Source organism: Phacochoerus africanus, chromosome 2 (genome assembly GCF_016906955.1).
Source record: "Phacochoerus africanus isolate WHEZ1 chromosome 2, ROS_Pafr_v1, whole genome shotgun sequence".
Lineage (NCBI taxonomy): Eukaryota > Metazoa > Chordata > Mammalia > Artiodactyla > Suidae > Phacochoerus > Phacochoerus africanus.
In genome coordinates, this window is record NC_062545.1 from 276,051,454 (window position 1) to 276,067,171 (window position 15,718).

The 15,718-nt window shown below is 49.9% G+C and overlaps 1 protein-coding gene across 8 annotated transcripts in view; it reads right to left on the reverse strand.

Moving 5' to 3' along the window:
• The window catches only part of DDX31 (DEAD-box helicase 31), a 70,949-nt gene extending 55,287 nt beyond the window's left edge, over positions 1-15,662 (reverse strand). For 2 of the 8 annotated variants that reach the window (XR_007133327.1, XM_047768776.1), the window contains exons 1-7: positions 15,140-15,319; positions 9,288-9,544; positions 9,109-9,184; positions 8,290-8,333; positions 7,111-7,181; positions 6,171-6,235; positions 21-65 (exon numbers count right to left, since the gene is read on the reverse strand). Coding sequence is in view for 7 of the 8 variants with exons in the window: in XM_047768776.1 (XP_047624732.1) it covers positions 21-65; positions 6,171-6,235; positions 7,111-7,181; positions 8,290-8,333; positions 9,109-9,184; positions 9,288-9,544; positions 15,140-15,235 (654 nt within the window). In the remaining variant the exon portion in view is untranslated. Of the gene's footprint in view, positions 1-20; positions 66-6,170; positions 6,236-7,110; positions 7,182-8,289; positions 8,334-9,108; positions 9,185-9,287; positions 9,545-15,139 lie in introns of all 8 variants that reach the window. The other 6 variants (XM_047768775.1, XM_047768782.1, XM_047768780.1 and 3 more) reach the window with 6 other exon arrangements.
• Positions 15,663-15,718: the final 56 nt, after the last annotated feature.

Consider the following 15,718-nt stretch of genomic DNA (forward strand, 5'->3'; position numbering starts at 1 on the left):
CGAAAAGCGGGGCTGCTCACCTCTCTCGTGGGCACCAGGATGAGAGCGTAGGGGCCGTCGCCACGCTGTTGACACAGAAGGAAAGACATGCCATCAGCTGAATGAACAAAGGTCGCAGGAGTCCAGACTGCCACTTGTAAAACAGCAGAAGCTGCCCCGTTAAAGAAAGGGAAGACTTCTCACCACCCTCATCATTAGGGAGCACCGCCCCGCTCTGGCCCAAGCAATCAGACAAGACCAAGAAAGGGGTATAAAGCTGGGCAGGAGGAGATCAAGTTGTCGTTATTAGCAGACGATATTTTTTTCCTTAAAAAAAAAAAAAAAAGCTTAAGAAAATCACTTGAAAATCTACTACAAAAAAGACAATTCAGTTAATTGTCTTTATGAATGCAAAATTAATATATAAATCAGTAGCCTTCTGAAACAGAAAGTCAGATGGACTCACAGTTTTAATAGCAAAAAAAAAAAGATAAAATGAATAAGCTTAACAAAACATGTATAAAATCTATACAATAAAAAATTTTAAATATCTCTGAGGCACGGAAAATAAAATTTTAACAAATGATAAATGGAATGATGTATCGTCGTATTCCTGGATAAGAAGACTCAATATTATAAATAGGCTAATTCTTCCTAACTTAATAATAAATATATAAGCTAATTCTCCCTAACTTGATCCATAAATGTAATGCTTTCTAACAAAAATGCCACAAATATGCATAGGTATGCATATATAAAAATACTAAATCCAGGAGTTCCCGTTGTGGCGCAGTGGTTAATGAATCTGACTAGGAACCATGAGGTTGCGGGTTCGATCCCTGCCCTTGGCTCAGTGGGTTAAGGATCCAGCGTTGCTGTGAGCTGTGGTGAAGGTTGCAGACGCAGCTTGGATCCTGTGTTGCTGTGGCTCTGGCATAGGCCGGTGGCTCTAGCTCCGATACAACCCCTAGCCTGGGAACTTCCATATGCCGCTGGAGCGGCCCAAGAAATAGCAAAAAGACAAAACAAAAAAAAACAACTAAATCCAAAAAAGTCACAAGTATACACATATACATATAAAATATATACATAACTAAACAAGCTGATTCCAAAGTTCACAGAAAAAAAAATTGTGTGAAAATAATTTCTGTACAACATTAGAGGTTAAAACTCTATCTGGAGTTCCTGTCACGGCACATCGAAAACGAATCTGACTAGGAACCATGAAGATGCGGGTTTGATCCCTGGCCTTGCTCAGTGGGTTAAGGATCTGGCGTTGCCGTGAGCTATGGGGTAGGCCACAGACTCAGCTAGGATCTGGCATGGCTGTGGCTGTGGTTTAGGGGAGCAGCTGATTATAGACCCCTAGACTGGAACCTCTATCTGCCTCAGGCGTGGCCCTAAACAAAAAAGCAAAAAATAAAAAATAAAACCAAACTCTATCCACAATAGTTTAAAAAAAAAAACCCAACAACACTAGCATATAGATAGAGGTTACAATAGCAAATGCAGTCTAGAATGGAACTGAATACGCATAGAAATTCAGGAAATAAGATAAGGGGCAATTTATATCAGCAGTGAAAAGGTGGATAACTTAAATGTCCTTTTAGAAAAAGACACAGAAAAATAACGTTGACATTAAGGTGGGCTTTTTCTAGATGACATAAAACTCAGAAACCATAAAACATTTCTATTTCATAAAAGTTTTTTCATTTCAGAATGGAAAAGTAATACTGAAACAAACTGAGTCAAAGGACAATGCGGGGAAAAAACATGCCACATGTAAGAGAAAGGACCACTTTCTTAGTTTACAAAGGTTTATTATAATTCAGTTAAAAATAAAAAATAAAAAAGACCAACAACATAAATGGGAAAATGAAGACCATCGACAGCCAATTTATGGAAATAAGAATTCAAAATATGGCTTTTAAATGCGTAAAAGATGCCCAACTTCCTTCACTCCTAAGAGAAATTCAAATTAAGACTATGATACAATATTTTTCCTCTCAGATGAGCGAAAATAAAACAGCTGGTGACGCTGATAAAGCCAAAGGCACACAGAATGCTTGCACCCTGTCGGGAGGAATGCAAACTGGTCTAACTCCTTTAAAGGTCAATTTTGGTCATATCTCCCAAGTAACAATGCAGATTCCACCTAGAGGAATTCTGTAAAACACATCACAGAAGGTAGTTATAACTGCTTTGTCTGTAGCAAAAGGCTGAACACAGTGGAATTCCACCAAAGGAGTGATGCAGTAAGGTGCGGTACTTACAACGGAATACTAGGCAGCCCTAAAAAACCAGGCAGGTCAACAGGGCATTGAGCGGGCACCATCCCCCCACCCTACCGTCAGCGAACAAAAGCCAGGCCCAGAGAACCCCGCCCAGCCAGCAATCGCTGTGGATCAAACAAAGAAAACCATCAGGGAAGTGGGGGGGGGGGCGGATACTCGTCTCTGCTTTACATGGTCAGCGAGAGGCTAGTGCTGAGGACGCTCGGTGCATCCTGCGAGGAGAACTGTGCCAGCGGGGCACGGGGCAGCAGGAAGACTTGGGTCACGGCATATTTTTGGTACGCTCCCATTTTCTGATTAACATGCCCGTTGTATCTAAAAAACGGTCCCAATAACAGAAGAAAAGAAAGAGACCTGCTACGGGCCCCGAAGTCGGCGGCGCCCGGCCCCTCCGCCGCGCTCACAGACACACACTAAGGGAGTGAGTGGAGACCCCGTCAGTGCAGAGGCTCAGCGCAGATGTAGTGGCAAATTACAGCGCGAGCGTGGTCTTCATGTTTTGCATCGGAAACGTTTACCCACAAGGAGAAAGGGATTTGGCAATCACATCCACCGCGAGACCGCGGGAGGGGAACGGTAAACATGTTAGCACAGTGCTCTCGCCGCCGCTGCGGCGGGACGTTAGAGATTCTGACATTTCAAAAGGTGTTACTACACAGACAAGAAAGAACAATCAATTCCTCGCAGGGCAGAAGTGAGGGAGGGAGGACGATGTGATGTTAAAAAGAAGTCAGAGCCCCAAACAGCTGAGAGTGTGAAAACCCAGACAAGCAGTCCCTCTCATTCCATCACGGACGTAACGGAAGCCTCTGCTGGTGCCTTGAATTTGCTGCTCCCTCCAGACAGGTTTCTACAGGTCAAATCCGTCCACGATGAACGCCAAGGGCCTATACTGAATACTGCTTGAAATAAGTGTGTGAAACTTGGGCTTGGAAAGCCGTCTACAGAATACTTCAACCTTTAATAGAACGCGCTCCTACGGATATTTAAAAAATACTTGAGTAAGTAAAAACAAGGCGGGTTAAGGCTCTGAATACAAGCAGTTGGAAACACCGCCCTGCAAACGGGCCTGTGTTGACGACAGTGACGCCTGGCACCTAGCAAGCAGGTCCTGGTACCAGGTCCCGGGGCCCATCTCCCGTGTCCCGGCTCAATCCCCTTGGCAACCCTGGAGACAGGCACTGCTCCTACCCTCACGAGGCACAGAGGGATGAAATACCCAGGATTTGTGCAGAGCCACCCACCACACTGCCTATTCTCAGCAACACAATCCAATCACTCTTGCCCTCAGTTCATGGACTCAGGAAACAAGACAGCGGGTGAAACCTGTAGGACCCATTCCAGCTCAACATACGCGCAAACTCTGCAACTTTCTAGGAAGAAAACAACCCCCCACCAGAAGAGGCTCTCCTGGAGAACCCAAAGGGATGAGACTCTACCCCAGTAGTCCAAGAATGCCCATTTCTTCTTCCCTAACCTGCACTGGGTACAAGGCTGAGTGCCTTCCTCGTATGAACCAAATTGTTGCAAAGTGCCCAAACAGAAGAAGGCATGAGCCACCTGCAGGAAGGAAAATTCCCCCTCACTGCCACACGGAAACCAGCATCACGTTTGAAAAGTATCACTTGTGTGTTTGTGGACCTATATTTAGACAGATATAGGCATAGATTATTATTACGAAATTAGAGCCTAGTATGCATACTGTCTTATAACCTGCCCTTGAAACACGGCAAGGACACCTGCCAAGTTCATAAACAGTAACAAAAGAAAAAAATCACTTTTAATAACTAATTCCCTCATTTGGATGACTGTGTGGGATCTCTGTTTTATTGATTAAAATCACTTAAATAGAGCTTAATAAAATTTAACCTTGTTCATCTTGAAACAATTTGACTTACAAAAAACTGCACAAATACGTCAAAGAACTCCCTCCCAGGCTTCCCCCAGCTTCTTTACATGGTACTGAGTCTCAAAATCATGGTACAACAATAAAACAGGACATTAACATCTATTCACTGCTACCATTTAATCACTAGGCCTTATTCAATTTTTACTAAATGCCTATTAACATCCTTTGTCCAGACTAAGATCCAATTCGGACCACAGGCAGCATTCAGTTGTCACGTCTCTCGTGATCCCTTTAATCTAGGGCGGCTCTTTCGTATTTGTCTTTTGTGACCTTACCGGCCAGTTGCTCTGTAGAATGTCCTTTGTTTGGGGTGTGTCTGATGTTTATCATTAAATTAGGGTTATGAATTTTTGGCAAGAAAACCACAGAAGTACCGTTTCGTCCTTCATGCACCCAGAAGGCGATAACGTGAGGTCAACCCATCTCCGACCACAGGCCTCCCCACAGCGTATGGAGAGAGACTTTGAGGCGCTATAAACACCCCATTTTGAGCACACTTTCATCCACTCCTTCTAGCATCTCTGATGACTCTTGCCCGAGACCATGTGCCTGTGGCGTTTGCCACGTGATGTCCTGCACTTGCTCACTGGACTTCCACCACGAGGACGGGCTTTCCCTCGTCCCTTCCAGTCACTCAGTAATTTGTTTATACCGGTTTGGAGCCACGGCCGTCTGTTGGAGATTACAAGCCATGATCCAGCACCATCATTATTTATTTTGTTACTCAAATAACAGGAAGGCTGGACATACATCTAATTCTCCATGTTGGAACTAAGAAAAGAAGTAACGGGTTTGCTTTTCTCATCAGTTTGTGAACCCAGCTCACTTCTTATTTCTGATCTCACGGATTCCTCCCCAGGGCTGGATTTGTGGGATTCTGGGCTGGGCTTTGAGATCACAGCTATGCCTACAGAACACGGCAAACACCTCCTATGGAAATCCAGAAACCCAGGCCTGGCCCTTTTGGGCCAGGTGCTGGTATATTCTACAACTAAAGTTAAGTTCTAGAAAATACGAAACACGAGGTGGCCCAATTCTCAACTGGGTGCTCATTTCCACGTCTACCATTCAGGACAAACCAGTGTTTCGGTTTTTTTGATTGTTTGACTTTTTGGGGGGTTTTTTGGCCATGCCTATGGCATGCGGAAGTTCCCGGGTCAGGGATCCAACCCGGGCCACAGCAGTGACTACGCTGGATCCTTCACGGCCAGGCCACCTTGGCATTCCCAAACCGCTGTTTTAAATACAGTGTTCACCCGTCTCAGTCAGAGAGGTTGGCCTCTGGAGCCACAGAGAATGAGGACAGAAACCTGGCTGCACCACGGCTCCACCACCCACACAGCATCAGGAAGTTATTTAACTTCCTCAAGCCCACACTGTTCTGTTGTTTTTAAAACCGAGGTTACAGGAATACCTTAAAACAAGTAATATAAGGTAACTCACTGGGACTGGAAGGTTAAAGAATCGAAAAGGGAGCACAGGCAAAGCAACTGACACAAAGTCTGACACCTGGGGAGCATCTTACAAATGTTCCCTGGTAGGCGTTCCCGTCGTGGCGCAGCGGAAACAAATCCGACTAGGAACCATGAGGTTGCGGGTTTGATCCCTGGCCTCGCTCAGTGGGTTAAGGATCCGGCGTTGCTGTGGCTGTGGCGTAGGCCAGAGGCTACAGCTCCCATTAGACCCCTAGACTGGGAACCTCCACATGCCGCGGGTTTGGCTCTAAAAAAGAGATGAGAGACAAAAAAAAAAAATGTTCTCTGTTAGACCCACTAGGAGGACTGCTACATTGTTCGCATTTATTCTGTTTATTATTCTACTCCACTCTGAACACAGGCTTCAGATGCAACATGCTCACCTAGTGAAGGAACTAAAGAGGTAGGAAAAGCTAAGGGAGAAGATTCTTTTGGTCCCAGTGCCACCGCTCTGGCTGTTTGAGGGTTTCCTACATACTGAGAACACAACAGAACGATACACTTTATACCCACCTGTATTTTGGGTTTCACTGCTTGAAGAGACTGGACCATAGGGACGCAATAGGCAAGAGTTTTACCTTTTAAAAAGCACAAGAGCAGTTGAAATCACAGAGCCTGTCGATGTCAGAAAAGCCAAGACCGCACAGGAAACCAGCACGGCTGGCCTGGGCTGTCCTCAAGTCTGGGGACAGCCAGAGCACACTCCCATCCAGGTGAAAACAGGGGTGACCTGTCTGCCGCAAACCCTCGTTCTGCTCTGTAAACCAGTACTTGTAACAAACCTGCAGGGTCAGCTCCTGGAGGGAGTCGCTGGTCACTTCCTGAGTCACAGAGGCTGAGCTCAGTGACCGTCCCTAGAAACTAGAAGCCCCCCCCCCCCCGCCCCGCGTCATCCTCAACCTCTCAGAGGAGTGTCAGGGGTCAAGCAAGCGTCCTCTGCAGGGCCCACGTGGTGAGGAGCCAGCCTGAACCCCAGAGCTAATCTCTAAAGACCGAGAAGAAGCCAAGAGATGGCAAAAACTCTGGGCTTCACCCACCTGCACGGAGGCTGAGCTGGGGGGAGGGGGTATAGCTGACCTGCCATTAAGGGCACAAGAGGGTCGGAAGAGCAAGTCCAGACTGTTCTGGAACCCGAGCAGTACGTGCCCACGGCAAACTTGTCTTAATACCACAAGAAAAGATTCCTGGGCCGCTGGAGTAAGGAAGGCAGGTCTGGCCACAGACGGTGGGACCTGGCAAAGCCCTGAGATGGGCTCTGAGAAAGGACAACGGAACCTGACCAGCTCCTCGTCCCCCCTGACCTCGGCCCCGCGGATCGCCCCCTTCCTCCCGCCGGGTGAACAAGTCCAAGGCTCTCGTGGGAGCAAGTGTGGCCTCCCCTCCCCCAAACCAAACAAAGCCGCCCCCACCCACGACTGCCCACGGGGGAGGGGCGGAAGCCCCCAGCACTGACCTGAGCCCGTCTGGGACCTCACCAGGGCATCTCTGCCTTCCAGCAACACGGGGATACTCTGCTTCTGAATGCTGGGCGCCCAAGAGAGAGAGCACAGGCTTGTCTGTAACGTGTGACCCGCCCGTGTGCACAGCAGAGACACAAAACGCCACCACCCCAGGCTCTGTCCACCAGCCCCCACCTTCGAGGTTACCTAAACGGGCAAGAGAGGGGCTGAGAAACCTCTGATGGTCGGGCCCATAAAACCTCAGTTAAATTTTTGGAACTCTTGGAGCTGAAAATGTGGAGGTGAGCCAGAGACTGGCCATTCTGTTCGACTAACTCAAAAGGAAAAGGGGGCAGGCGTGGGGACACGCTGGAGCCGCCACAAAAGCCTCTCACGCACTCACCTGCCTTCTGTACCAGGGAACATGAAACAATAAAACGTTCTGGGAAGATTCCCGAGCAGAAGAGGGAAGGGAAGCTTGTGAGCCATGCAGACGCCAGGAACTGCTGTCCATTCTCCAGAAAACCAAGCCTGACTTGTTACAGACACATTTGGACGCGTGCCCATGTGCGTACACGGAAGCAAACAACAAGCGTACAGAAGCCCCTTAAACTTGGTTGCTCAATGGAACCAAAAAATACGAAAGGGGCTCCTCGCCTCCTCCTCGACGTTCCCGTCACTGTCCACTCCTGGGGGCAGGTGCCTGCTCTGAGGTGGACAGAGGCACACCCACTCGAGGGAGGGGCCGTCTCTGCCCCGCGCCTCTCCCGCCTCCGTTTCTGCCTTCCAGGAGGCATCACCTACACTTCAAAAAAGCCTCCGCACCCCGCTACAGCCAGCCAAGTTTTTCCTCCTATCTTGTAGCTGACGCTAATTCTTACTACTAAGACGTGACAGATGAAGTCTCTATTTAGACAAACGAGGCAGGGACGACAGTGGGGTCTTACAAAGACCATCTTCTGGACCAGAGACCCCTCAGGGTTTCGAGCTGAGAGCACAAGTGGATGCAGACCAGTCCCTCCATCTAACAGGCGGGGAAGCCGCGCGACCATCAGGCCCCCGGGGTCCACAAGCTGGCACTGGGTCTCTAAGGCCACAACACGAATCTGCTCTCCCCCCACAGGTGGTTCAGATCTCAGACAGTTACAGCCGTTTAAGTCCTAAGAAAATCAAGACTGGCCTGCAACTCTTACCTGGTCAGACTAGACATTTTTAAGACGGTATTTATTGTGGAAATCTAAGAGAAAAGACAAAAAAATAAACGTTTGTCTTTATCCGGTGTCAGCGTACAAATATACTTCATGCAAACGTCCCCACGACAAGAGTCACCCACCCCGAAACGTGCACAGTACCAAGGCTGGGAAGCCCTGCTCAAATCTGCAGGCAACGAAGCGGGCAGAGGTGCCCACCCGAGAGAAGGAGTAGGGGAGCCAGGGTCACATGAGCTGAGGAAACCGCTTCCCTACAAGTTAATGTCCTTTTCTCTCCTTACTCACAAACAAGGCTGGAAAACTCATTCATGGGTTGGTTTTGGTTTTGTGTCTAAGTGCCCGCGTGCCTGTAGGAAACGCATACAAGTCCCTTCTTCCTTCAGTTCTTTACGAGTACAGACCTCTTGAACAGCGAGATGCCAGCTCAGTCCCCTCTCCACCGGTCGCTGGGACATCCGCCACCCGCAACAGCCCCCACGTTCTATGTCCTATCTATCCTGTCATCATGAAGTGGCCTTCAGGTCCAGGCGGTGGGGTCCCAGGCCCAGCATGAACTCGGTTCTTATTAAAAAGGGGGGGGGGGGCGTGGGGGTAGGGAGGAGGGTGAGGAACAGACGCCTAAGCTCATGTGATCGTTCCTGGAAAAGCATCTTATCAACCTGAGTTCACGCAGGTACGTGGAGCAGAAATAACCCTTCCTTGGTGTTTCTCCCCAGAACTGGGATTTCACCGACGTTCTGAATGAACCCCCCCCCCCCACGGCCGCCACCAAAACATGAGAAAACACGCGGAGGTACTCACTAAATGTGGGTGGAGGTCCAGGGCCTGAAAAGCGTCTGAACTGAACACACTTTCTTGCCGCTGCTTTACTGCAGGTCTGCAAAGGATGAGCGGAACTCAGGCAATCGCTCCGAGGAACAGAGACGAAGGCCGAAGACACTGCATCCCCGCCGTTCCCGCGGGGCCTCCGCCGGACATACCTGAGGAGCGCGGGAATCTCGGGGTTGTTCCTAAACAGCGAGGACGTCTTCACGCCTGGTTTCCGCTCCCGGCTGCCGTCGCTCGCCCCGGCTGACGACGTCTCGGGAGAGAAGGCTTTCTGGGCCTTCCCCTTAAAGGCCCTGGGATTTTCTTTGGCATCGGTGGCCCTGGCTGGGGGAAGGGATGCTTCGCTCCTCCGTTTGGCTGGGGGAGCCTCACGGGATGCTTGGTTCCTCCTCTTGGTGGCCGCTGCTCGCTGCGCCGTTCCCCGAAGGAGAGAGCAGCAAGAGAGGCATCAGTCCGTGAAAGCAGACCTCGGAGTGAAGCCTGACTGCCCACAGAATTGCATCTCCCCCTGCAGAGATCATGACGCCCCATGTGTCAGGCAACAGGTTAGGGTGTGCAATCAGATTCTTTGACTCAGCTCTCCCCCACCCCCCAAAAAAGGGGCGGGGGAGAAAACCCCACAAAGCTCAGCTGAGCCATCTACCAGACCTCACCAATCGTCTTCACCTTCCCCTCCACCGAGATGGGAGAAACGTGTTTCGGGCTGAGTGTTATCGCAGGGGGTCTGTTTTAACGAAGCAAGGACCCACCTTGGGAAGTCTGCGAGCTCTGTCAACCCAAAGCCCTAGGGGTCCATCGGGCGACAAGATCGGGGAGAGAGGGGAAACGGATCTCTGCCCTCAGTGTCTGCACGTGGGCCGCTGCACTCAGCCCGTGCCGGGGAAGCGGAAACCCTCACTACCGCTCCGCCCCAGAGCGCGTGGATCGCCGGCGTTCTCTGCCCTCAAGCTGCGCCCCCAGATTCGAGGGCTTGGGGACAATTCCTCCTCCCCACGTCCATTCCACGTGAGAACTCTGTTCCATCCGTCACCTCCATCACATCATCTCCAGCTCGCCTCGCCTTTCAACTCCCCACCTGATGGCAGACTAGCGAGTACAACGCTGGATGTTCTCCTGCCGTTGCTGCTTCTTTCCGACACACGGGTGTTGTTAGATGTGCGCTGCCCAAACTCCCCCAGGAGACGATCCACAGCCTCTATTTTATCCGGCCTTCTCCCCCAATTTACATGACACGCGAACATACAAACATCCCGTGAGTAGCCACGGCTTGTTATTCTGGAGTTTTGGCTGCTCTCGGAATATATTATTTTCCTCTTGGCTTGAAATCACTTCCATGTACACATCAGCTTGCTTTCAGCCACGACTGTCAGCGCCAGACTAACCCACAGTAACAACAGCAGCCTTTGTTCCTGGCAACCCTGAGGACTCCCATAGCTAAGCAATTCAATAAATACAACCTCAAACGTTTAATATTAATAAAGTGAGTACTGACCTGCAGTACTCTTCTTACGAATTGCACAAATTCATGTTTACGAAGTCCTAAGTTTTCAGAATAAAAAAAAAGAGAGGAAGTCAAGTTTCAGGCCTCTCGAATCATCTGCAGTAAAATGAAATGTGTGGATCTTTTTTTTTTTTTTGTCCTTTTGCCATTTCTTGGGCCGCTCCCGCGGCACATGGAGGTTCCTGGGCTAGGGGTCGAATCGGAGCTGTAGCCACCGGCCTACGCCAGAGCCACAGCAACACAGGATCCGAGCCGCGTCTGCAACCTACACCACAGCTCATAGCAACGCCGGATCCTTAACCCAATGAGCGAGGCCAGGGATCAAACCTGCAACCTCAGGGTTCCTAATTGGATTTGTTAACCACTGAGCCGCGACAGGAACTCCTGAAATGCATGGATCTTACATGGCTTACATCGCACAGACCCTCGGTGCACAAACAGACCTAAAGACCCCATGCGCCCACCCTCGCGAGTGGCCTTGTATCACAGGACCCCTGACAGGTGGCCCAGCAGCTTCTGCCTACCCACCTCCTCCTCCTGTTCTCCATCCCATGAGGCAGCCCATCTGGCTGCCAACCAAACTCTTGGGGTTAGGAAGCTGCTTCTGACACTCAGGCAGGATCTGTCTCCTGGGATATCTACCTGCTGCTTTCTGCAGCAACTCTGTACATATCATTCCTTCCTTCATCACACAACTCCTTTTTTTTCTTCTTTGGACTAAATATTATAAACAGGACACAAACCAGATCCCTTATCATCCTGGTCACTCTTGATTCCCGTGTCAACTTCTTTGTAAAAAGCACGTGCTTTGAGTGAGGCACAATATTAGGCAGGCTTCCCAAGGCTTGGAGGCTAAAATCGAAAACGTGTAATATAATCTACAAAGACCTGGCCTCTGCCCATCTCACCAGTCTCAGCTTTACCCTCTGCACCGTCCTGGTCTTCCTTAAACTCCTAGAATGTACTATGTTCCCTCGCTCCTCAGGGCCTTTGCACATGCTATTCCACAGCCATGTCCCCCACCCTCCTGCCACACTCATCCTTGAGAGCTGGGCTCACCTACTGCGTCCTCACCTACTGCGTCCTCAGAAGAGCCTTTCCCGACCTCCTCTCTCCTCCCTGTCAAACCAGGGCCCCTGTTCTTGGCTCTCCTAGCACCCTCATTCTCCTGTGTAACACTCAGTGAAATAAGACATACAGCATGTAATTCGCTGTGTGATGTCTGTCTTTCCCATTAGATTGGAAGAGACGGAAGAGCCTGTCCCCTACAGCACAGGACCACGTCTGGCACAAAGTAAATGTTCAACAAATACTTAGAAGATGAATGAATAACAAATGATGGAATTATCCTTTTCCATGAGCTGCCCACCACGGGCCCCCACATTCACAAGGCATTCACTTAAAAAACTGACCACTTAGTAGCTGTCAGGTAGCTTGGTTCTGAAGATACAAAGATAAGCTAAGCCCCTGAAGAGGCAGAGACTAATGGAAGAGACAAAAGCGTAAAACCGCAAATCCAAACCTATATTTGTAGTTCAGAAGAGGCACGGACAAAGGGCTATAAGGGGACAAAACAAGAAGAAATTCTGCCATGGCCTTCAGCGAGGGGAAGGCAGGCAGAGAAACGGCAGTGCTTCATGAAATGCATCTGAGCAGAGGAGCAAGGACGTATCCGGAGCTTCTAAAAATAAGCGGGTCCCCGAGTCTGCTCTTGCACATGCGTGCGTGATGAGGGGTTGGTTGCAGCACCCGACCTGGGGGGGTCCCTCCGGCCCGAACACTCCACGTGCTGAACACTCCACTAACAACCATACTGAATCGTTACTGTACACCTGGCAGGTCAGTATGCCAAGTTCCTGCGTGAATTTCCTCACTTCTCCACACAGCAGTGGCATCATTCCCCCCCCTCCTTTTTTTTTTTTAATTTTTAGGGCTGCACCTGAAGCATATATAGAACTTCCCAGGCGAGGAGTCAAATCTGAGCTGTAGCTGCCTGCCTACGCCACAGCCACAGCAATGCCAGACCCAAGCTACATCTGCAACTTATGCCACAATGCTGGATCCTTAACCCACTGAGCGAGGGCTGGGATCAAACCCAAATCCTCATGGATACTTGGGTTCTTAACCCACTGAGCCACAAAGAGAACACCCATCCTATTTTATGATGACAACACTGTTTCCAACAATAATGCTACAATCCCATTTAGTAATTGTATCCTTTTTTTTTTTAATTTTTTTATTTTTTGCTTTTAGGGCCACACCTGTGGCATATAGAAGTTCCCAGGCTAGGGGTCCAGTCAGAGCTGCAGCAGCAGGCCTACTGCCGCAGCCACAGTCAACACAAGACCCGAGCCTTGTCTGCAACCTACACCACAGCTCACAGCTACGCCAGATCCTTAACCCACTGAGCAAGGCCAGGGATCGAACCCACATCCTCAAGGATACTAGTCAAGTTCATTACCACTAAGCCACAATGAGAACTCCTGGTTAGAAAATATCCTGTATAGTTTGACCCCTATCATATTTTGCACTGTCTTCTAGAAGAACATACACCAAAACGATACCCAGTGTTACCTCTGAGTATGGCATCCATGCGTGCTTTTTTTTTTTAACTACTTCCCAAATTTCCTATAATAAACAACTTTTTTTAAAGAAACAAGACATTCTGCATAGTGTTAGAAACAGCATAATTTAAGCTGTCAAGGTCTTTGTAAACCTAGTATATTAGCTACTCATCCCAAGTTGAGGCTATGAGCAAATTTGATCAACATATATACACAATGCTTATTCAAGACAAACAAAAATGTAGGTGTGGACAAGGCCACAGCAAAGGACTGTCACCACCTTCTTTTTTTTTTTTGTCTTGTTGTTGTTGCTATTTCTTGGGCCGCTCCTGCGGCATATGGAGCTTCCCAGGCTAGGGGTCGAATAGGAGCTGTAGCCACCGGCCTACGCCAGAGCCACAGCAGCGCGGGATCCGAGCCGCGTCTGCAACCTACACCACAGATCATGGCAATGCCGGATCGTTCACCCACTGAGCAAGGGCAGGGACCGAACCCACAACCTCATGGTTCCTAGTCGGATTCGTTAACCACTGCGCCACAACGGGAACTCCCTGTCACCACCTTCTTAACATCCTTTTGATACAGTGTCTCAAGCAATCATGAAACCTGATATCTTACACTTACATATTCAATCCATCCCACAAAATTTTAGCAAGTGCTTTCTATGTGTTAATTACTAAGTACTTGGCACAAGCACCCTAATGACCTCCTGATACAGCAATTCTATTACCCACAATGGAGCCAGTATGACTTTATTTTTGAATCACTGACATTTATTGAGTGCTCCTATGGATCAGAAAATGTGCAGTCTTTGCGCATATTATCTCATTTAATCTTTATAATAACCTCATACGAAGTGGAAATGACTGTTCTCCATTTATGGATAGGAAGAGTAACGATCAGAGAGGTGACATAACTTTTCCAGGGTCACAGAGCTAGCATGTTGCAAAGCTCACATGGAATCCCAAATCCATCCTGCTCCAAATCCTGTGTTCCCAACTGGCTCTTCTGTAGTTTCCCTTCCCCCTCTGGCACAGATGCAGCAGTTACACCACCGCCCAGGTGAAAACTTCACTCACAGTCTCTAAATCCTAAAGCTGAATATCACACACACACACAAAAAAAATCCGGAAGATAACACAGTGGGCGTTGGATGATGGGAGCTTACCTGAACTCAATGAATTTCAGCATCACCACGTTGTTTGAAAGGAAAAGAACCAACTAAACTTTGGCATTTAATTTTTCAAAAGAATTGTGTTGCTTTTTCGAGAAAACACACACATAAACACACTTTCCTTGCCTTCAAGCTGTATCCGTCCTGGTCTTTATGATAACGTATGAATTTTCTGCTTCTCCTCTTTTCAAGGAGCCTAGTGAACCACCTTAAAAACCGATTTTCAGCTTTGGCTTGGGTTAAATTTAGGGCATCTTTCTCTCACCTAATGAGGCGACCACATTGACTAGGTGTATTTTCTCTTCCCTTCATTGCACGTGGGTGAAAATACATCCCATCTTGGAAAACTTCAAAAAAATCTCTAGTTTCCAGTTCTCATTCCGGAAACAAACGACCCTTAGAGTCGAGAAAACGGCGGCTAAGATAAGTTTAGAGACACGGCTGGTGAGTGACAGGGCTGGGGCTCCCGCCCAAGCGTCAGTCCCCAGTTTCTCTGGGAGGCAGCCTCTTCCCCGCCGCCACCTCCGACTAGCAGCCCGAGCCGGCCCCCCACCCCTCTACACCCACTCCGTTCCCTCCGAGACCCCCTCTCCGCAGGGTGGTGTCCGGGTCTCAGACACGTGCTGCTCAGCGACTCCTCCAGAAGCTGCCCGACGCCTGGCTTTGCCCCCTGAACTTCGAACCCCGACCAAAAGGCAAGGCGGCAGCTCACGGCGCGCAGCGGCCCCGGGTGTGAAGGAAATCTGAAATCGGGTCAGAACTCACCTGCCTCGCCTGCGCCGGGCGGGGCCTGGAGAACGTCCTGGGGGCTGCGGCGCGGGGCTCGGGAACGTGGAGGAGCGCTCCACCAGCGGCTGCCATGCGGCAGAAAGGCGCGTCTGGGTCTCTCGAACCGGCACCGCCGCTCGGCTCGGTCCCACGTGGGACGCGCGCGAGGACCCCGCGTAGCTGCCCCGCAGGGTCCTGCGCCCGCGCCCCTTCCGGGTCCCGGAAGGTCTGCAAACGCACGGCCCGCGCCGCTCCGGGCTGGGGCCGCAGCGCGGGGTGGGGGTGGGGGCTGCCCCGCTTGAGCCCCTCGTGGCCTGGCCTGCGGCAGAGGTGCCAAGTCCCACTCGACCCCAGAGTTCATGCTTGTGCAGCTCTTTGAATTCCTCCGAGAAGAAAAGGCGTGCCTGGTCTAACCAGCATTTCTTCGTTTGCCACCGGGTTACTCTTTCCCCAGCATTTAGTTGCCCCGGGAGGTCCCTAAAGGGGCTTGGGGCTCGATCACCCGTGGGGATCCTCGAGGCTGCGTGCCCCTTGCCCACCCGCGGTCCAGCCCGCAGAGGAGGCGCGTTTTTTTAC